At 45.0% G+C, this 22653-nt stretch overlaps 1 protein-coding gene across 1 annotated transcript in view; it reads right to left on the reverse strand.

Moving 5' to 3' along the window:
- Window positions 1-1114: 1114 nt before the first annotated feature.
- The window catches only part of LOC132353888 (uncharacterized), a 49620-nt gene continuing 28081 nt past the window's right edge, over window positions 1115-22653 (reverse strand). The window contains exons 5-10 of the mRNA XM_059905382.1: window positions 20194-20351; window positions 20007-20140; window positions 17452-17578; window positions 9309-9404; window positions 5361-5504; window positions 1115-4821 (exon numbers count right to left, since the gene is read on the reverse strand). Of these exons, the coding sequence (XP_059761365.1) occupies window positions 2855-4821; window positions 5361-5504; window positions 9309-9404; window positions 17452-17578; window positions 20007-20140; window positions 20194-20351 (2626 nt within the window). The 3' untranslated portion in view covers window positions 1115-2854. The remainder of the gene's footprint in view (window positions 4822-5360; window positions 5505-9308; window positions 9405-17451; window positions 17579-20006; window positions 20141-20193; window positions 20352-22653) is intronic.

Here is a 22653-nt window from a genome sequence, read left to right on the forward strand (position 1 = left end):
CATATCAACAGGCTACAGAAGAAAAGTCATATGATCACATCAACTGAAGTAGAAAAGTCATCTGACAAAATTCAACACCTATTCATAATGAAAGCTCTTAGCAAATGAGAAGGGAAACCTTCCAAACTAGATAAAAAACATCTATATAAAAACCCACATTATCATCTTATTTAATGGTCAAGCAACACTGAACGCTTTCCCCTTAACATTAAGAACATGACAAGTGGGCTTCCCTGGTGGCGCACTAGTTAAGAATCCACCTGCTAATGCAGGAGACATGGGTTTGAGCCCTGGTCTGGGAAGATCCCACATGCCACAGCGCAATTAAGCTCATGTGCCACAACTACTGAGCCTGTGCTCTAGAGCCCGTGAGCCACAACTACTGAGCCCGTGTGCCACAGCTACTGAAACCCGCATGCCTAGAGCCAGTGCTCCACAACAAGAGAAGCCACTACAATGAGAAGCCCGTGTACTGCAACGAAGAGTAGCCCCCGCTCGCCAGAACTAGGGAGAAGCCTGAGTGCAGCAATGAAGACCCAATGCAGCCAAAAATATATACATTTATTTTAAAAAGAACAAGTGTGTGCTCTTTCACCATTTCTATTCAACATTGTACAGGAAATTCTAGCTAGTAGAACAAAGACAGGAAAAGGAAATAAAACGGATACACATAAGGAAGAAATAAGATGTTCACTATTCACTGATAACATTGCTTATGAAGAAAATCCTGATGAATCTACCAAAAAAAAAAAAAAAAAAAAAACCGGCTAGAACTAATAACTGAGTCCAGCAAGGGCACAGGATACAAGGTCAACATATAAAAATTAATTATATTTCCCTATAACAGTAATGATAATGAGCAAACTGAAATGAAAAACTCAATACCACATATAATGACTCCAAGAAAAGGTGCATGGATAAAGATCTAACAAAATATGTTCAGGATCTGTAAGGTGAAAATTATAAAACACTAATGAAATAAGTCAAAGAACCTAAATAAATGGAGAGACATACCACGTTCATGGAATGGAAGACTCAACATAATAAAGATGCCAAATCTCACCAAAATGATCCACAGATTAATGTAACATCCATAAAAAATCCCACAAGATGTTTTTAAAATATAGACAAGCACATGATAAAATTTATACAGAAAACCAAAGGAAAAATTGACATGGAAAACTAAATCAATTTTTAAAAATAAAGAAGATGGAATCACTTTACCCAATTTTAAGATTTAATGATAGCTACAGTATTCAAGATAATGTGGTATTAGCAGAGGTTTAAATACCCAGATCAACAGGATAATATAAAGAACTCAGAAATAGACCAAAATGAATATGCCCAACTGATTCTTTACTAAGTTCATTTCAATAGAGGCAGGACAGTCTTTTCCACAAATGGTACCAGAACAACTAAACATCCTGAGGCAAAAAACACAACCTAAACTTCACATGGTAATACAAAAATTAACTCAACATGAACTAGAGATTTAAATATAAAAGGTAAAACTATAAGACTTTTAGGAGAAAATATTCAGGACCTAGAGCTTGCTGAAGACTTCTTAGACAAGACATGAAAAGCAGGAAGAAGGGGCCTTCACAATAATGCCATGGATTAACGTAACAAAAATGACTTGGCCTACAATGGGAATACAAAACTAGACATGCGGTCATTTGAAAGGCCCTCAGGAGGGTTCAGAGTGAATACATGATTATTTTTATGTCTTTCTGTACAGTATATTTCTTAACATGAAGGAATACTATCACATGTTGCTCAAAAAAAAAACCAAAAAACAAAAAATAAACCAAAACTGCAAAGAAGGAATTTCAAAATACCCTGACAAAAGATACTAGTCATTAGTCATTATACTGGGACTAAGCCAATGGCAACAACTGTGGAACACACATGTACCTGCACCCACACATGCTCATTTCATCTGTTAAAATTCTAGTCACTTTACTTGACAGTGACTCTTCACACAATCTTTTGTAAGATTAAAAATGAGATTACCTCTCTGCATGTATCGTTATCCTTTAGCTTAATTTAGCTATGTGTTTCATTTTGTTCTGGCTCTAATTCGACCTCTAGAAAGTCACTGAGGTGGACCTGAAGAAGCCTCTCTAAGGAGGAATCAGAAGGAAGAACTGGGATTCATCTGGGAAGGTCGCACAGCTACACTGTCATTGTCACCCCACAGAAAAAAAAAAGAATAAATAAACAAGTAGATTAAGTATGAGTGTTAGGTGGTTAAAGACACACGACGCAGTATGTTTTCAAAAAATCAGTCTTAAATATGCAGTAAAATGGGCCCATTCATACATACATCTTTATCTCCTTAAATATGAAAGTATTTCATAAGTCAAGCCTTCATATTTCTCAAAAAAACATATGCTACTCAAGGATAGAGACAATGTTGTAGAACAAAGTTGGCTTTCAGTAAATGTTTTCAGACATACCCTCAACTGTCTAACTCTCCTGACATTGGACAGCAGCGCATGTATATTCAAGACAAATAAAAGGAACAAGGCCCTCTGATCCCTGCAACAACACTCCCCTTACCTCAAATAAACTAAGGAAGGGATGACAAATTGCCACAGGCTCATCACGGAAATCTGAAAGCTGTGTTTGCATTTCTCTCTTTTCTCGTCTCCTCCTCTTTTATTTAAATATCCCTGATATAATTTTGTAGTGTAAACTAAGGAGAAAGATGTGGCTGAGGGTTTTGCTAAGTGCACAATAAAGATTGGATCACTCTCCTGTGTGAATTTTCAGATACAGAATAAGATTCTAGGCTGAGGCCATTTCTAACATGACTCTTTAGATGACAACTGATATCCTGCAATAGCTTTTCTCATGGGGAAGAAAAATGAGAGGTTTCTCTTTGGTATGAATGATCAGATTCTGAGTAAGATGTCTCCTCTGGCAAAAGATTTTCCTCAGTCGTTACATGCAAAAAGTCTTTCCCCAATAGGAGTTCTTGAAGACTGACTGAGGATTGCCCACTTGTGAAGGTTCTTCCCACATCTGTCACACTGACAGGGTTTCTCCCAGTATGAACCCTCTGATGCTGAGTGAGGGATGAGCTGCGACTGAAGGCCTTTCCACACTCACTGCACTCATAGGGCTTCTCTCCAGTGTGGATGACAGAATGTCGAATGAGGCTTGTGCTCCAGCAGAAGGTTTTCCCACACTCCATGCATTCATAGGGCTTCTCTCCACTGTGAATCCGCTGGTGCCTGGTGAGGCCTGACCTGCGGTTAAAGGCCTTCCCACACTCCATGCACTCGTAGGGCTTCTCTCCAGCATGGATGCTGATGTGTCGAATGAGGTCTTTCCTAGTGCTAAAAGCTTTCCCACATTCTTTGCACTCAAAAGGTTTTTCTCCAATATGGGCCCTTTTATGCAAGATGAAAGTATAGCAGTAGGTAAAGGCCTTTCCACATTCAGTGCACACATAGGGCTTCTCTCCAGTGTGGATGACGGCATGTCGAATGAGGTTTGCCCTTTGGCAAAAGGCTTTGCCACATTCCATGCATTCATAGGGCTTCTCTCCACTGTGAATCCGCTGGTGTCTGGTGAGGTATGACCTACGGTTAAAGGCTTTCCCACACTCCATGCACTCATAAGGCTTCTCTTCAGTGTGGATGCTGAAGTGTCGAATGAGGTCTGACCGATTGCTAAAGGCTTTCCCACATTCTTTGCATTCATAGGGTTTTTCTCCAGTGTGGGCTCTTTTATGTAAGATAAAAGTGGAGCAGTGGGTAAAGGCCTTTCCACATTCACCGCACACATAGGGCTTCTCCCCGGTGTGACTCCGCTGGTGCTGCTTGAGGTGTGACCTGCGGTAGAAGGCCTTCCCGCACTCAAGGCACTTGTATGGCTTCTCTCCGGTGTGGATGACATAGTGTTGGATGAGGTCTGTGCTGTCACAAAAGCCTTTCCCACATTCATTGCATTCAAAGGGTCTCACTCCACTATGAATCTGCTGGTGCCAGGTGAGATGTGATCTGCGGTTGAAGGATTTTCCACACTCCACACACTCAAAGGGCTTCTCTCCCGTGTGGATGATGTAGTGTCTAAGGAAACCTGTCTTATCTCGAAAGGCTTTCCCACATTCTTTGCACACAAAGGGTTTTTCCCCAGTGTGGCTTCTGTTATGTAAGACTAAATTGGAGCGGTGGGTGAAGGCCTTTCCACACTCACTGCACTTGTAAGGCTTCTCTCCAGTGTGAATCCGCTGGTGCCTTGTGAGGTGTGACCTGCGGTTGAAGGCCTTCCCGCACTCTGTGCACTCATAGGGCCTCTCCCCGGTGTGGATCATGTGGTGCTGGAGGAGGTGTGTGCTCTTAATAAAGGTTTTCCCACACTCTGTGCACTCATAGGGCTTCACGCCAGAGTGAATCTGCTCATGTCGAATAAGGAAGCAATTCTTGTTAAAAACTTTCCCGCATTCCTCACACTTATAGAGGTGTTTCCCTTCATGTATCAAGGGTCCTTTCACTGGTCCATGTGAGTCACATTCATAAAGAATATCTCCTGGAAAGACTCGCTGCTGAACAATCCTTGAGTGACAACCATCATGTGTCCCTAAACCACCATGTTCAGGGCTCATTTGCCCAGAGAGCTTCTCCCTCTGGGGGTCCATCCCTGGTCTCAAGTGGCCTTCATGCATTTCCAGTGGCCCATCCTGATCCTTGGTTTGTCCCAACAGGGAGTCCCCTGAGGCTCGCTGAGTCGGTTGTTCCTGGGGTGAGACTTCCTCAGACAAGGCCAGGTGAGAAGGGGCAGGCTCTGTAGTGTCAGGTTTTGTGTCGTCATCTGAAGGGAGTACAATACACAAAAAGGCATATAAGTGATGGCAACATAGAAGAAACTAAATCACCATGTCAGTGAGAAGAAGATGAAAATAGTGGGTCTGTACCTGCTGTCTTTTCAAATCTCTGAAACCCAGGTGTGCAATTTCTTTCTTTTTGGTTCTTAGATTCTTGAAAATTTTAGAGGGAAAACCCAAAGGGACAGCACGGGCATGGGACAGAATGTCTGGAGACGAGGGGCAGGTAGACAGAGGAATGATGACACTGCGTGTGGTGAGTTTGCTCGAAGCCAGAACATCTCAAGGTGCTACAGGAAGCCAGCAAAGGGGCACCTAGTGCAGTAGGTGGGAGACAGGAAGAGGTCATGCAGGCTTCCCAGATGCGGCCAGACCTACTGACATATAGAGAAAATGGGAAGGCCCTGTCAGCCTTTGGAAATAGAACGAACAAAGGCACAGAGTCTTCCAGAATCAGGGAACTGCAGTGCATGAGAGGATAAGGTTGGTGAGAGTGGAGCTCCCAAGATGGGATTAGTGTCCTTACCAGAAAAGATACTAAGGAGCTTGCTTCTTTTCTCTGCCATGTGAGGACAGAATGAGAAGGCTGCCATCTGCACACCAAGGAGCAGGTCCTCATCAGACGCCAGATCTGCCAGCATCTTGATCCTGGATTTCCCAGACTCCCGAACTGTGAGAAATAAACGTTACTTGAGTTGCCCACTCCGTGGCATTCTTGTTACAGCAGCCAGACTAAGACAGGAGGGTATGAGTAATGTTCTCATTCTGGAGTTTGGTGATGTTAAGAATATTATTTTCAAAAAGAAACAAATGAGCAAATAATTTAATTAATACATCAATTAATCAAGGTCATTGATGAATCAGTGATGACAATGTCCCCATAAAACCAAGGTTTATGATTAACTGAAACCTGCACCTGAGATCCACTACACAAAAGTTAGAGGTCACATGAGTATTATGGTTAAGAACATGGTCTCTGACCACAAAAACCCTAGGCCCAAATTCCAAAAGAACGCAATATTAGCTTTGTGGTGTCTGGTAAGGCACTCAAAATTCCATAGGCCTTCATTTTCCTCTTCTGAAAAATAAAGCTAAAAATAGAGCCCACCTTGTAGGACTGCTACAAGGATGAAGTGAAACACTGCATATACCATGTTCAGCAGGGTGCCAGACACAGGGCAAAAAGTCAATCAATTAGCTTTAATTTTTTATTATGGGTTAGTCCAATAATGTACACCTGGGACCTAACTAGGCAGCATGTAAATTGGAGGTATGAGAATGAGAATGTGTGGATTAACCTTGGAGAGCATTTAAGAGTAAAGAGAATGAGCCATGAGATGCCCCATGAGCCAACATTCAAGTGATGATCAGAGAGGGAGAATGAAGGTCCAGTGAGAAGAGGGGCAAAGAATCCAAGATGGTCAAATGCTCAAACACGACACAGTCTGAAAAGTCTGTGCTGCGTCCTGAGCTCATATGGCGTGGCGGTCAAGAGTGCTGGCTCTGGAGCAGAACAACTCGACTCAAATTCTGCCTGTACCCAGCCAGCTAATGTTGGACAAATTCTTAGCTGTTTCCTGTCTAAGCTTCCTTGTCTGAAAAACTGAGAGGCTCTCAGTTTCTGCCTCATAGGCTGCTGTGAAGGCTAAATGAGAAAATGTCTGTAAAGCACTGGGCACAGTGCCAGGTGTGTTCAGTAAATTGTGGCCCATCGCTCATGATTGTTTATGGTTGTGCTGTATTTGAAGATTAGGAGCAAAGCAGTGACCGTGTAAGGAAGAGTTTCAGCGCTGTGGTGCAAAGGAACCTCCCTCAGACCTCAAAGAGCAAAGGGAACATTACCAAGAGCTGCCAAGGATAGGGACAGATGGAGTCTTTCATAGATGAATGGTGGGGATGTTAAAGGGGGCGGACACTCTGCAGAACTGTCTGGAGTTTCTATCAAAGCTGAACATACAGCTACTCCAGGACCTGACCTGCACACATACCAGAATGTATTCCTAATGGAAATCAGTGCTTACATGCACCAAAAAACATAACATGAATATTCTCAGCAGCATTAAGCTGAAAACAACAGGAGTGCCCATCAGAAGGGGAATGGATCAATGAAGGGCAATTTTTCATGCAATGAGATATTACCCCATATTAAGAGTAAACAAATTCTAACCACAGGCAACCACATGAAAAGAATCTCAGACATGATGATCAAAAGAAGACATATATGACAAAGAGCATGCTATGGGGTTCAACAGTCCAAACTAATTGATGCCGACAGTCTAAATAGGGGTTACCGAGCACAAGGGGCTATCGAGGGCGTGAGATCCCAATGAGATGCTGGAAATATTCTACATATTGACTGAGGTGGTGCTTACGTGGGTTAAACATACGCAAGCATTCATGAAGTTATTAACCTCTTAAGATTTTTACACAACACAGGGTGTGAGTTACACCTCATTCAAAAAGTGCAAGAAAATTTTAGTAAATGAGATGGACGGAACTCAAGCATAGACATCTCTTGCAAGAATGAGACAGCTTCTCCAAAAAGATGGATTTTACAGGGAAAGTAGAGTCAATGTCAGTGTGAAGCCATTAGAGAGACAGAAGCATTTTCTATTTACTTTCCCCGAGTGTGAGGCAACTGAGCATATCTTTATGTTACAAAAGAGGCAGAAAAGGTGAGAAGCAGCAGTTCCCTGAAAAGGTTTGGCCTAGACTGTGGTACATGAATTGGCCTTGGTCAGGGCTGAGATCTCTAGGGAGGTGAGGAAGGAAGTTACACATATGAGAGAATTAGATGAATGTGTAAGGGTTTAAGGATCAAGCAACACAAGGATATAGGCTCTATTTTCTTTTTTTCTTTTTTAAGATTTTTTTGACATGGACCATTTTTAAAGTCTTCATTGAATGTGTTACAATATCGCTTCTGCTTTATGTTTTGGTTTTTTGGCTGCGAGGCATGCAGGATTTTAGCTCCCCGACCAGGGATCGAACCTGCACCCTCTGCATTGGTAGACGAAGTCCCAACCACTGGACCGCCAGGGAAGTCCCACAGGCTCTACCTTCGACATGAAAACGTGCTGAGGGCTCAGTGGATGGGGTAGTGCTGAAGGTTGGGAACAAGATCTTGGTGGCTGCGGGGGCCACCGTGGGAGACAGGGCTGACTAGAGGCACAGAGGAGATGTGGGGAGACCAGCCAGGAGTGTGCTGGCATCACCCAGGCAAAAGCTGAAAACTTGGACCGAGGGTGTGGGGGGGGCATCTTGTACTGTTGGTGGAGGTGACAGACTCAGGAAGCGTGCATGCAAAACGGACAGCATTTGGAGGGCTTGGTGGAGATGGGGGTGTTGAGGAGTTGTCTGAGGCTGCACCCAGCCTTCTAACATGCACGGGAGGTGGGAGAAACGGGCAAGGTCAAAAGCCCCCTCTTAGGCATGTTGAGCATGAGGTGCCTTGAGGTTAAGCAAACAGGAGGGATAGGAAAACTAGGGCAGGGGAGTGCTTCTGGGTGTCTGACTGACACTCAGAGTGTGGGTGGATGGAGAAGGTGGGAAAGGGTGAGATACAGAGCATAGTTGGAAAGGCCCTGTTTACTTGTAGTTCAGAAGGAAATGTGAGATACTATCATTACTCACTAGCACTAATCCCACGATGTGAATAATACTAATAGGTTACTTTTGCTGAGCCACTCACTATGGGTCAGGCCCAGTGTGAAGCAGTTTCATACATAATCTATTACATCCTCCAACCACCCAACGAGACAGAAACGATTATGACTACAATTTCTCAGGAACAGACTGAGTGTAACTGACCACACTGATCAAACCATTTCATTCCTTTCCTTGAAAACACTTAGCCTCATTTCCCAGCTCCAGGAACCAAATGACAAAGTCGAGTATCTTGTCAGTGGAATGTGAGTGGAAACAATGTGTTGGAAGTGGGTGTGACATTTTCCCTTCTCTGTTTTCCCTCTGCCAGCTGGAGGATGACAGGAACCCTGAAGGTCTCACGCTGATGACAGAAGGTAGCTGAGTCACTGAATAACTGTGTGGTCAGAGCTCCCTACTGATCCACATCGCCCTTGGTTCAAGAAAAACACTTTTCATGTGCTGAGCCATGGAGATTTTGGAATACACCTGTTAGAACAGCTAGATTTACCTTGGCCAAACTTATATACAAAGGCACAACGGGATCATGGAACTTCCCCAGGGCCACAAGTCTGTGTGGTGTGTCACACCTAGTTTTTAAGCCCAAGTACATGGAGCCAAGAGCCTGAACTTACCTGATACGCCCCACACCTCCCCAGGAGCAGTGGAGAGTGTTATGGGGTAGAGGGACCACAGGTTAAAAGGTTCCACAGATCCCACGCCTCCAGAGAGGCCACGACAAGAAAATTCTCACAAATTTTATAGTTAATGGTCCTCTTGCTGTCTGCAACCTGCTGTGATGCCCGCTTGGCCAGCTGTTGGCACTCACCTGGGCAGGAGCTCGGGGAGTGGCCTCTCTTCAACGTCTGTAACTCTGGGCTGTGCTCCAGTGGGTGGATCAGCTCTGGCTTGGGCAAAGGACACCCTGTTCACAGAGAAAAAAAGAGAACATGGGGATTTTGGTGAGAAGAAAGAAACCTCTCAACCCAGACTGGGACTGCAGGATTTGCAAGAGACCTCGGAATGTAGCTGCTCCCATCCATGCAAACAAAATGCTGCAACTGGGAAACAAACTGTAAAAACACCATCCTTTGTCCCCGAAGACTGTAGACATTAGTGCTGGTTGCATAGACAGCACCAACTCCCTTTGATCTCCATCCCACAGAAGCCAGCACCGTTCAGACGTACCTCCTGAAGACGTTTTCTAATTCATTCAAGTCAGGGACCTCAACCTCCTGTGCATCAGCAACACCTGGGGTGCCCAGCTACCACCACACAGCAGTTCAAACAAAATCTCTGGGAAGGGCCTGGGCATCAGATTTTAAACGCTCTCCAGGCAATAGTAGCCAACCTGGCAGGCTAAGAAGCCCTGGTCTCCATCATCCCACAAATGGCATCATCGGTATCTGAGGTAGGCAGGTTACCTACGACAGCCGCTCTGAATAAAAAGAAAGCTTTATTTCAGGAAGGGCTGAGTGACGCCCTCACAGCTCCTGCCATCCAGAAGCATCTTGCGACTCCTGTGAGGGAACCAGCCTGAGCATCAGAACCAATGAAGCAAAGAAACAGATACCTGGGTTGGCACCCCCAACCTGGAAGCCAGCATCACCTCTGAGCTGCTTCTTAGATAATAAATTTCCTTCAGGGTGTAGACTGTTTGAGCTGGTCTGTCATGTATACCCAAACATATATCAACCAATGTGGGGGTAAAGACTGTAGATAAATCAATGGCAGAGGTACCAGGACCCGCACAGAAAGCGCATCTGCAGATCCTGAACCAAAGCTCAGGATTCGTTAGTCATCACTAAGCAAATGTTCACTCCTGTCTGCTACATGCTCAGCACGGGGCTCAGGGACAGGGCAGTGGAAAGTGAAGGAGTCTTTCTTCAGCTGTCAGGAGTCACACTCTCTGCGACTGCAGGGCCTTTGCACGTGCTGTCCCTTCTAACTGGAAGGCTGTTTTTTTCCCTACTTTGCTCGTTCTACATTACTCTAATTCTTTGGGTCTCAGCTCAAATGTCACTTCCTGAGAAGATTTCACTGAACTGTGGCTCCTGAGCCCAGGTGCTTCATCAATCTGCCATGTTGCCATGCAATTTTTAAATCCTAACAGTTAAGTCAAAACTAATATTTAGTCGACTTCTTGTTTCCAGTTCTGCCTGTAAGGAGCTTCCAAGTCGCCACTCCATCCTAACAACAAGTGGCAAGCTGAACAGACTGAAAAATCAACAAGTCGTCTTGGATCAATAACAGAGGGGAGGAAACAAGGTAAACTGCTATCCCCAGGATTGGAGACACAGGGAATACAGTCAGTCACAGCTTACAAGAGCAGAGACTCATGAGCAGAAACTGCCACAGGAACCAGCGCCAGGATAGGAAACCTGAACGGTAATGAATGGATTGGTGGAGGTTCAGTGCAGACAACTCTGAGAGTAAAAAAAACTCCAGGGGACGCAGTCACAGGCAGGCCCTCACAGTATTATGAGATTTCTCTCCAGAAGCTCAATCAAGTTCCCACAAAAAATAGAAGAGAAAAATCCCCTTGGGCTTCTGGCAGGGGGGAAGGAAAAAGAACCAATTCTGAAATATACCAGAGCACTCTGTCTTTAACCAGGCCTGTCCTCAGAAGAAACTAGTTAACCAGAGCCTAAACTGCTGGGGTTTTATCAGAGCCTAAATGGCCTGGAAGAAGGGAAATACCCAACTCCAGTCAACTTTGGCCATCCTGTCCTACCTTAGTGGAGGAGATAAACACTTGTGACATTCACAGTCCAGAGGGATAGGCCCACTAAAAGACTGAGACCAAATCATAGAACTATAGAACACTCTTTCCCTCCTGCCCTGCCACTACATTTCTTTTTTTTTTTTTTTTAAATTTATTTTATTTTTGGCTACATTGGGTCTTTGTTGCTGCATGTGGGCTTTCTCTAGTTGTGGTGAGCAGGGGCTACTCTTTGTTGTGGTGCGCAGGCTTCTCATTGTGGTGGCTTCTCTTGTTGTGGAGCATGGGCTCTAGGTGCACAGGCTTCAGTAGTTGTGGCTTGCAGGTTCTAGAGCACAGGCTCAGTAGTTGTGGCACACGGGCTCAGCAGTTGTGGCTCGTGGGCTCTAGAGCACAGGCTCAGTAGTTGTGGTGCATGGGTTTAGTTGCTCCGCGGCATGTGGGATCTTCCCGGACCAGGGCTCGAACTCGTGTCCCCTGCATTGGCAGGCGGATTCTTAACCGCTGCACCACCAGGGAAGTCCCGTCCACCACATTTCTAAAGGCCTATTTACAGCAGTTACTTTTGCCCAGTATATCATATGCAGCTATCAAAAAAAATTATAAGTCACGCTAAAAGTCAAAGAACACAATTTGAAGAGACAGAGCAAGCATCAGAACCTGACATGTAAGGGATGCTGGAATTATCAGATCAGGGATTTTAAATGACACTGATTAATATGCGAAGGGCTTTAATAAACAAAAGTAGACAGCGTGCAAAAACAGATGGGCATTGTAAGCAGATAGAAGGAAATCCTAATTAAGAACCAAAAAAAATGCTACAGATCAAATAACACTGAAGAATGCCTCTGGTGGACTTATCAGTAGACTGGACACAGCTAAAGAAAGAATCTCTGAGTTTGAGGATATATCAATAGAAACCTTCAAAACTGAAAAGCAAAGAGGACAAAGACTGAAAAAAACAGAACATCCAAGGACCATAGAACTATAAAAGGTGTAATATACAAGTAATGCAAATTTAAAAAGGGGAAAAAATGAGAAAAAGAAACAGAAGAAATACATGAAACAACAATGACTGGGAATTTCCCAAAATTAATGTCAAACACCAAACCACAGATCCAGGAAGCCAAGAGAACACCAAGCATGATAAATGCTCACTACCCCCACCCCTGTCCCCCAGCAAAAACAAACAAACAACCACACCTAGGCATACCATTTAAAAACTACAGAAAATTGAAGCTAAAGAAAAAATCCAGAGAGAAGCCGGAGGTCAAAACAAAACATCTTACCTATACAGGAACAAAGACAAGAATTACATATGATTTCTCCTCAGAAATCACATAAGAAGAGAGTGGAAAGATTTAAAGTGTTCAGAGAAAAACCTCACCAATCTTGAATTCCATACCCTGTGAAATTATCCTTCAAAACTGAAAGAGAAATAAAGAATTTCTCAAAGAAACAAAAATTGAGGGAATCTGTTGCCAGTAGACCTATCTTACAAGAAATGTTAAAATAACTTCTGTAGAGAGAAGGAAAATGATGTAGGTCAGAAACTCAGATCTAAATACAGAAAGGAGGAATACTGCAAGAGGAATAAAAGAAGGTAAAGTTAAAACTTTTAGTTGTCTTAACCAATCTAACAAGTAACAGTCTGTTCAGAATAATAACAGTAATAATGTATTCAATTATGCTTATGTACATAGCTTACACACGCTTATATATATATACATACATACATATAAATGCTTATTTTTATATATGTATAAAATATATGTACCCATTATATATGCACTTACATAGTGAAACAAATGGCAGCAATGATATGAAGGATGGGAGGACAGAATTAAGATTATTTTGTTATAAGGTCTCATGTTACCAGTGAAGTGATATAGTGTTATTTGAAAGCAGACTTAGATTAGTTGCCCTTTGTCACATTATCATTTACATTAGCACTCCTACAAAATGAAATACTTAGGTATAAATCTAAGAAAATATGTACAAGATTTATATGAGGAACTCCACAAAACTCTGATGAATGAAATCAAAGAACAAAATAAATGGAGAGAGATTTTATGTTCATGGATAAGAAGATTCAGTACTGTCAAGATGTCAGTTCTTCCCAATTTGATCTATAGATTCAATGCAATACCAATCAAAATCCCAGCAAATCATTTTGTGGATATCCAAAACTGATTAAGTTTATATTGAGAGGCAAAAGACCCAAAACAGCCAACACAATATTGAAGAAGAACGAAGTGGGAGGACTGATGCTACCCAACCTCAAGACTTACAATAAAGTTACAGTAATGAAGACAGTGTGATGTTGGTGAAAGATCAATGGAACAGAATTGAAAGCCCAGAAATAGACCCACATAATACAGTCAACTAATCTTTGACAAAGATGCAAAAGCAATATAATAGTTAGCAAAGCTAGTCTTTTTAACAAATGGTGCTGGAACAGGACATCCACATATAAAAACAATTACCTAGACAGACCTTATACCCTTCACAAAACTTTACTCAAAATGAATCACAGATCTAAATGTAAAACACAAAACCATAAAATTCCTAGAAGATATTATAGGAGAAAACCTAGATGACTATGGGTATGTGATAACTTTCTAGATACAACACCAAAGGCATAATCCATGAAAGAAATGATTGATAAGCTGGACTTCATAAAAATTAAAAACTTCTGCTCTGCCAAAAGAATGAGAAGACAGGACTTCCCTGGTGGCACAGTGGATAAGAATCCGCCTGCCAATGCAGGGGATGAGGGTTTGAGCCCTGGTCCAGGAAGATTCCACATGCCGCGGAGCAACTAAGCACGTGCACCACAACTACTGAGCCCGCGTGCCACAACTACTGAAGCCCGCGCGCCTACAGCCCGTGCTCCACAACAAAGAGAAGCCACCGCAACGAGAAGCCCGCGCACCGCAATGAAGAGTAGCCCCCGCTCACCGCAGCTAGAGAAAGCTCGCACACGGCAAAGAAGACCCAACACAGACAAAAAAAATAAAATAAATTAAAAAAAAAAAAAAAAAGAATGAGAAGACAAGCCACACAGTAGGAGAAAATATTTGCAAAAGACATATCTGATAAAGGACAGTTATCCAAAATACACAAATATCTCTTAAAATTAGAACGTAAGAAAACAAAAATGACCCAATTTTAAAACGAGCCAAATACCTTAACAGACACCTCACCAAAGACAAGAACAAGGACCTTAAAACACATCTCACCAAAGACAATATACACACAGCAAATAAGCATATGAAAAGATGCTCCACAGAATATATCATCAGGGAAATGCAAATTAAAACAAGATACCACTACACAACTATTAGAATGGTCACGGGACTTCCCTGGTGGCGCAATGGTGAAGAATCCACCTGCCAATGCAGGGGACACTGGTTCGAGCCCTGGTCTGGGAAGATCCCACATGCCGCAGAGCAACTAAGCCCGTGAGCCACAACTACTGAGCCTGCACTCTAGAGCCCGCATGCCACAACTACTGAGCCTGAGTGTCACAGCGACTGAAGCCTGCGGGCCTAGAGCCCATGCTCCGCAACAGGAGAAGCCACCGCAATGAGAAGCCCGCACACCACAACGAGGAGTAACCCACGCACTGCAACAAAGAGGAGCCCTTGCTCGCCGCAACTAGAGACAGCCCAGACGCAGCAACGAAGACTCAAGGCAGCCATAAATAAATAGGAAGGAAGGAAGGTCAAAACGTGGAACACTGACAACACCAAACGCTAGCGAGGATGCAGAGCAGCAGGAACTCTCATTCAATGCTGGTGGGAATGCAAAATGATACCACCGTTGTGAAGACAGTTTGGTGGGTTCTTAAAAAACTAAATATACCTTCACCATAGGATCCATCAACCACAGTTCTCGCTATTTACCCAAAGGTGCTGAAAACTTATGTCCACATAAAAACCTGCACATGGATGTTTACAGCAGCTTTATTCATAATTGCCAAAACTTGGAAGCAACTGAGATGTTCTTCAGTGGGTAAATGGATAAAGGATGGTAAATCTAGACAGTAAAATATTATTCAGCACTAAAAAGAAACATGCTATCAAGCCATGAAACGAGAAACAAATGCATATTACTAAGTGAAAGAAGCCAATCTAAAAAGGTTACATACTCTATGATTCCAGCTATATGACATTCTGGAAAACACAAATGGAGACAGTAAAAAAGATCAGTGGTTGGTGAGGGGGCAGGGATGAATAGAGAGGACTCTTAGGGCAACAAAAAAATTTTGTATGATACTATGATGGATACACGTCATTATACATTTGTCCAAACCCATGGAATGTACAACACCAAGAGTGAACCCTAATGTCAACTATGGACTTTGGGTGATTATGATGTGTCAGTGTAGATGCATCAACTATAACAAATGTACCATTCTGGTGAGAATATTGAGAACGAGGGAGGGTATGCTCGTGTGGGGGGAGGGGGTGTATGGGAAATCTCTATACTTACCTCTCAATTTTGCTGTGAACCTAAAACTGCTCGAAAAAGACAAGTCTTAAAAAAACAATAACTATTTATAGATGTAACCATATTCTAAGGACTGTGCCAAGCAATTTAAATGCATTTAAAAAAACTGAATTAAGTTTATGAACTAATTTAGAAATGAAATGACATAAATATTTAAAATATTGAGTCTTTTCATTCAGGAACAAGGTAAATGTCTTCATGGATCTAAGTCTTTTTTAGGTCCTAAGCAAAGCGTTATATTGACCTTCTTGTGGGCCTTGCATGAAAAATTCTATTTTAGGATTTCCTTATAGCACCCACATGAAGTACATACTGCAATAAGCACCATTTTATAGATGAAGAAACAGAGGCTCAGGCAGATAAAATGATTTGCTGAAACCACGGACATGATGAATGGCTGAGCCAAGATGAAAACCAAAGTCTAGTCATCTCTGGCATCTGGCATCTGTATTTAACTACAAAGCTACACAACACTGTTCCAGAAAATGCTGAGTCCAAGTGTAGGGTGATGACCATGACAACAAGGACGACGATGATATCATTAATAGTAGCGACAGCAGCAGGGGTCACAACTGCTAACCCCGAACACAGCCAGGCGTCAGCACGCACTGTTCTGAGCCACTCACCCTCACGACACACGTGTGAAGTAGGTACTGTATTACTTCATGAGATACTACCTATGAGATGATTGACATACAGAAGCGTTCAGTAGCCTGCCCAGGAACACACAGCTCATAAGCAGCAGAGCAGGGATTAGACACCAGGGGTCTGGCACCAGACCCTGGTCTCCCAAGTGCTACACGAAGAAGGAAGCAGCAAACACTTCCCCGTGGGAGTCAGCAGCCTCAGACCAAGTGGGCTGTGGTGGTGAGAGGGGGGCATGAGCAGAGGAGTCAATCCTCAGGAAACAGGGCCAGAGGAAGGAGCAGACGTGGAGACGCCAGAATTCAGCATTTCATGAACTACTAAAAATAAAAACTTGGGTTCGGAATCCCACACAGTGATTTGGTCAAATAGAGACATTTGCACGAACATCATATATCATTTATTCTTATCAACATTTCACAAAAGGACAGACAAAAAATGCAAAGGAGAGCTGCTGACAACCAAGATGTGCCTTTTAAGTTGGATGGATTAAGCTTTAGGAGGGACTCACAACAACGGCCCTATTTTCCTTACTTGCTGAGGACAGCGTGCTGGGAGAACTAAATGAGTAGAGCATGAACAGAGAAATAAGATAAACATACAGCAAGAAATAGAGATGAGGAGGGAGTGGGCCTCAGAGAGCAAGGACTTGCTGACTACCTCCTTCTGCAAAATAGCTGCAGCAGAAAAAAACCACTGTGAAAACAAAGTGACACGAGCAGGCCCACGAGAGAAGGCAGAACAAGAGACCCAGAAGCCAGGGCATAATCATGCTTCTCTAAGTCGCTATATCAGTCCCTCAAGGAGCCCAGCAGGAATTCCTACCTTTGGGTTCTGTGAGACACCCCCATTTCCTCCCAACACATCCTTCTCCTTTGGTTGTGACCAAAGGCAAACTATGTTTCTTGTCCAACCCTCCCTAAGTGAGATACAAGGAGACCAGGCAGCAAGAGTGAGTCCAGAAAATAACTGAAGCTGTGGGGAGGAGGGTAGATGGGCTACAGAGGGCTTCCCAACCACCAGGCCTGGAGCCAGAGGGCGGAATGAAGCAAGTGACAGGTCCCACATGGGGAAGTTGGGAAGGCCTTACCCAGAGAGACCAGGAGCCCGCAGGTCTCCAGCATCACCTCCTGGTACAGGGTCCTCTGGGCGGGGTCCAGCTGCCCCCACTCCTCCCGGGTAAAAGTCACGGCCACATCCTCATAAGTAACAAGCATCTGGAAAGTCAAGCAGAGGCAGTTGTGTTGGTCTTGGGGCTACTGATGGAATCAGAGCCCATCTCTCTCCATGGCAAAGATGCAGAGACCAAACAGCCCCTGAAGGCTGAGCTCTGTGCTGGACTCCAGGAGGCAGACACTGCTCTAGACTGATCACAGCAGCGTAGCCCACAGAAGCCTCCTAGGCAGGAGCCGACGGAGAATGACACGAGGTCAGGAGCCTCCCACACAGACTGTGAGGCACGGAATGGTGAGGGTGCTGAGATGTCAGACAAATGGGAAAGAATAACAATGACGACAAAAACAATACCAATAATAATTACAGCAACAGCACCCCAGACTCACTGGTCCTCACTGTGTGCCTGCCTCGTGCTGAGGCATTTACATGTCTTGTTAAAGTGTCTGAAAGTCCCCAGCTCTTAAGTCCCACCCACTCCTGAGGTTTGAATCCGAAGTCCTAAAGTCAGCACTTGCCTGCTGTGTGAACTTGGGGGCCTCGCTTAATTCCTCTGAACGTTGATTTCTGAATCAATACAATGATTCTCACCGATAATAGTTATGAGAATTAAAGAAAAAAGAAACACGGGGTGACTGGCCACAGCCGGTGAGGTCAATGCCGTTATCATCTTCATGTCAGTCAGGAGACCTGAGGCCCAGGGAGCTCTACCAGTTCACCCAAAGTTTACATGTGTTGTGATCAGAGGCAGGATTTAAAAGCAGGTTCCTCTGGTCTGAGGTCTAACAGCATAACCATGACCCACTGGCAAAGTAAAACCACAGTTAATGAAGATGTGAAGCATTTTAAATAAATTTCCCAGTTACATTCATTTCAGCCGCCGCTGAAAATAATTCTGCAGACGTGGGCAGAGGCGCAGATTCATCATCACCCACCTCACAGGAGAGTCACCTGAGGTGGTGGTACCTGCTTGGGAAGTGGCAGGGCCTGGACCAGCTCCTGCTGCCATGTGAACCTTGGAGACTCCCAGGGAGAATCCACAACGAGTCATCACTTCTTTTTTCTACCTGAGGCCTCACAGCATGTATCCCGGAGGAAAGAATACTCCAGGGACCAGGGAATAGGAACTGCTGAGGACACTGGAGGCTGTAGCCAGGAGAACAACAGCCTTTGATTGGCCATGATGTCTGTCCTGGCTGAGCAGGATGGAACATTCAGCCAACGGCCACACCGTCTGGCCCTCCCAGGACACGTCTCAGCAGATGGGGGAGTGGGGAGGATTCTGGCAATCGCAAAGACCCTCTGGGGGTTCCTTAAACAACCAATATACCTTTTTTTTGGTCCACACTCTTCCGCCTGCTGAAATGCCATGTCCCTGGTTCATGCCAAGACTGCCTACCGGAAGGAAGCCTGCATGGCTTGCAAAGTTTACTTTAGGTGTCACCTCCAGGCATCCCTCTCCACCGTTCGTAGAGAAGAGGGTAAAAATACAGGCTGTGGCGGCGACATACTGGTTGTTAGTTTCTGCTACTTAAGAACTGCAGTGAACTTGGGCAGGAAACTGAACTTCTCTGAGTCTCAAGTTGTTCTTGTACAAAACAGTGATAATAACAGAACTTAGCTCTGAAAAGGTGAGGATTACATGAGGTGATATATTATGCCTGTCTACCTGCTAACAGCAAAGACTCAATGGAGGCCGGCTGGCTATTATGGTTCTTTTCTCATTGTTTTCTCTTTGCTCCCACAGCATCCTGGACAAATTCAACCAGGAATTTTGCCAGGTTCCCTACACAAAAATGCCAGAACACAGGCAACAGGAAGGGGCCACTTTAAGCTAACTGCTAGAAAAGCCCTCTTCAAATAGGAGACATCTGCGCAGAGGCCAGAAGGATGTGAGAGGGAAGTTCTGCAAAGATAGAGGAACAGTGGGACTTCCTTGGCGGTCCAGTGGTTAGGGCTCCATGCTTCCACTGCAGGGGGCACAGGTTCGATCCCTGGTTGGGGAACTAAGATCCCCCAAGCCCTGCAACACAGCCAAAAAAAAAAAAAAAGATACAGGAACAGTACTCCAGGCAAAGGCCAGTGCAAATATAAAGACTGGGGGCGGGGTGGGGCGGGGCGGGGCGACAGAGAACTTATCATGGTCAGGTTGGTGTGTCTGCAGAACAGTGAGCCAGGGAAGAACGGAAGGTCAGAGGAGGTCGGCCGGGAGGATGGGGAAGCTGGAATTCTAGATTTTAAGTGTGACGGGAAGGAAGGAAGCATCATTCATCCTTCACGCACTGATGAAACACCTGTCGGAGACCCAAATCTGTGGTAAGACCGCGGATAAAATAACGAGTCAGCGCCACTTGTTGTAAGTAAACGACGAGGACAAAGAGAAACCCAATGGCTTACTTAGCCTCCAGCCTGCCCAGGAGCCCTCTCCGAACCAGCGGAGAAGCAGCAATGCCAGCAATATGGTCCACTCACCCGCGCCGGGTCCAACCACGCCGCCGCCATCACGGGACCGTGAGGAGAGAGCGGGGCCGCAGAGGCGGCTCCAGGATTCAGCCGCCCGCCTCCTGCCCAGAGCGGGGGGATGAGGGGGTTGGGGGGGGGGTCACCTCAGCCGACGGTCACACTCCGAGCCTCAGTTTCCCCGGCGCAAAATGCGCACGAGGCCCAGGCCGTCGCGTCAGAGCCGCGGGGACGGGGTCGGGGCCCCGGCGGGCGCTCACGGGACACTCCCGTACGGAGGACCCGGGGCGGGTGTTGGGCTCGTACACCGACGCAGAGGTAAGACACACCCTCCTCACAGGCCTGCCCAGCTCGGGGCTGGGAAACGCACCCGGCCCACCGCCACAGTCCCCACAGCCCCGGAGGACCCAGCCGGCGCAGACAGATGACGCGGCTCTCCAAATGGTCGGACGTCCCGCCCCCGCCGGCGCGGGCCGCATGAAACCCCCCCACCCCGTCCTGGGCCGTCACTGGCCCAGCATCGGCGCAAACACGCGGCGCTCAGCCTTCTGGGTAACGTAGTATTTTCCCCCTGCAAACAACCAGGTGTGTGGAGCAATTTGCCTCAGAGCATCAGTGAAAGCAGTATTTCTGGACTGTCTCCTCAAACACCATGAATGGTCTCTATCGGTGGAAAAAGACTCCCAGACTCCCAGATATTTTCTGGCAAGGAATGTGAAAAATGGGTCCTGACCCTGGAATTCTGTCACCTGCTCCTTCCTGTTCATCCCTAGTGTCACTTTAAAGCTCACTGTGTAGAGCCCTGTAGGCCACTGTAAAGAAGTCGTAATATGTTCCCTGTGTGTTCTAGAATATACCCAGGAATTGTTTAATTTGGTATGTTAATATACACAGAAATGGGAATGATTGTCATGAAGGAAGAAGTTTATGCTCACACATTCCTAGAAACAGGAGACAGGGCACATCACAAAGGGCCACGAGGGGAGACCAGGATGGGTCAGGAGGTAAGAGAGGTGAAGAAAGCATGGTCCAGAGCTTTTATTTTGTTTTCAACAGGAAAGACAAGGCAGGGTAGGATAAACAGTTTGGTATTGGCTGGTTTGAATACTGTCAACAGGCTTTGGAGCATACGGGCTGACCTTATTTGCCCAGCACAGGCCCTTAGATGATGAGAAATATAGTCTCCTAAGTGTAAGAGTCAGAAAGAGGAGGGGTTCCAATTAGGGGCTTTGGGTTGTTTAATTTACACATGAAAGAAATAGCCCCTAAGAGTAGTTTGTTACCTCTAAGAATTGGCTAGTCCTGAAAGGGGCAGTCTCGGGAATTTCCTGGCAGTCCAGTGGTTAGGACTCCATGATCTCACTGCCGAGGGCCCAGGTTCAATCCCTGGTTGGGAAACTAAGAGCCCACAAGCCACGCTGTGTATTTGGGGACCTCAATTAGTTGTCCTTCGCCATTTTCAGAGGTGTGGGTCTATGAGACGGGCATGTGGAACAATCTCTCTAAAATACCAATCCCACGGGAGATAACTGGGACCTTACTAACACCATCATCCCTTGAATACCTGCCTTCTACTTGCTCACCTGGACAGCCCCTCCTTGGAATTGCTCCTTGCTCTGTCCATGACTTTCTACCTTGTTGCAACTTAAAGATCACATCTGGCTTGATGCACTGACACCCTGTTCTTTGGAAGTGACATAAAAATGGCCCATTTGGGGCTTCCCTGATGGCGCAGTGGTTAAGAATCCGCCTGCCAATGCAGGGGACACGGGTTCGAGCCCTGATCCGGGAAGATCCAACATGCCGCGGAGCAACTAAGCCCGTGCGCCACAACTACTGAGCTTGCACTGTAGAGCCCTCGTGCTGCAACTACTGAGCCCGAGTGCCACAACTACTGAAGCGCGTGTGCCTAGAGCCCGTGCTCTGCAACAGAGAAGCCACCGCAATGAGAAGCCCGTGCACCTCAACGAAGAGTAGCCCCCGCTCGCTGCAACTAGAGAGAAAGCCCACGTGCAGCAATGAGGACCCAAAGCAGCCAAAAATAAATAAATAAATTTATAAAAAAAAAAGAAGAGGAAAAAAAAGACTAAAAAGGGGCGTGGGGCACAACAACAACAAAAAATATATGCTTAATACACGGATCTCCAAATTAAAAATCACAGCAGGAACTGAATGAATAAGCATTTCCAGAACTCTAATGAAAAACTGATGAACTCATAAAAGTGCTAACAAAAGATCAAGATGAAAAAAAATTAATTACATGGGACTGAGTGAACTGATGAGGATGAGTATAATTTTTGTGACTTTCTGTTTGAATTAAAAAAAAATCCCACAAGGACTCAGAGGCAAAGAATATACAAATCAATTTTCACTGCAAAGTAAAGGAGCTGCTACAGTGGAGGATTACTGGACTGAATGTCAATATTATGACATAGTATGAGTGTGTTTCATGTTTGGTAACTGCAATCATTGTTGCTTTTGTTGTGGTCATCCATGTACAATGCTTGATGTCAGTCTATTTATCTCTTGTAAAAATAAAATACAGTGTGTGTGTGAAAAAAAAAAAAATCACAGCAGACAGAAATTTCCTTCAAGTCATCCAGCTGGTTAGAACAAGGCCAGGAAGTGTAACCAGGTGGTCTGACTAGAGGGTCCATGC

The sequence above is a fragment of the Balaenoptera ricei genome, chromosome 19 (genome assembly GCF_028023285.1).
Source record: "Balaenoptera ricei isolate mBalRic1 chromosome 19, mBalRic1.hap2, whole genome shotgun sequence".
NCBI classification, from domain to species: Eukaryota; Metazoa; Chordata; class Mammalia; order Artiodactyla; family Balaenopteridae; genus Balaenoptera; species Balaenoptera ricei.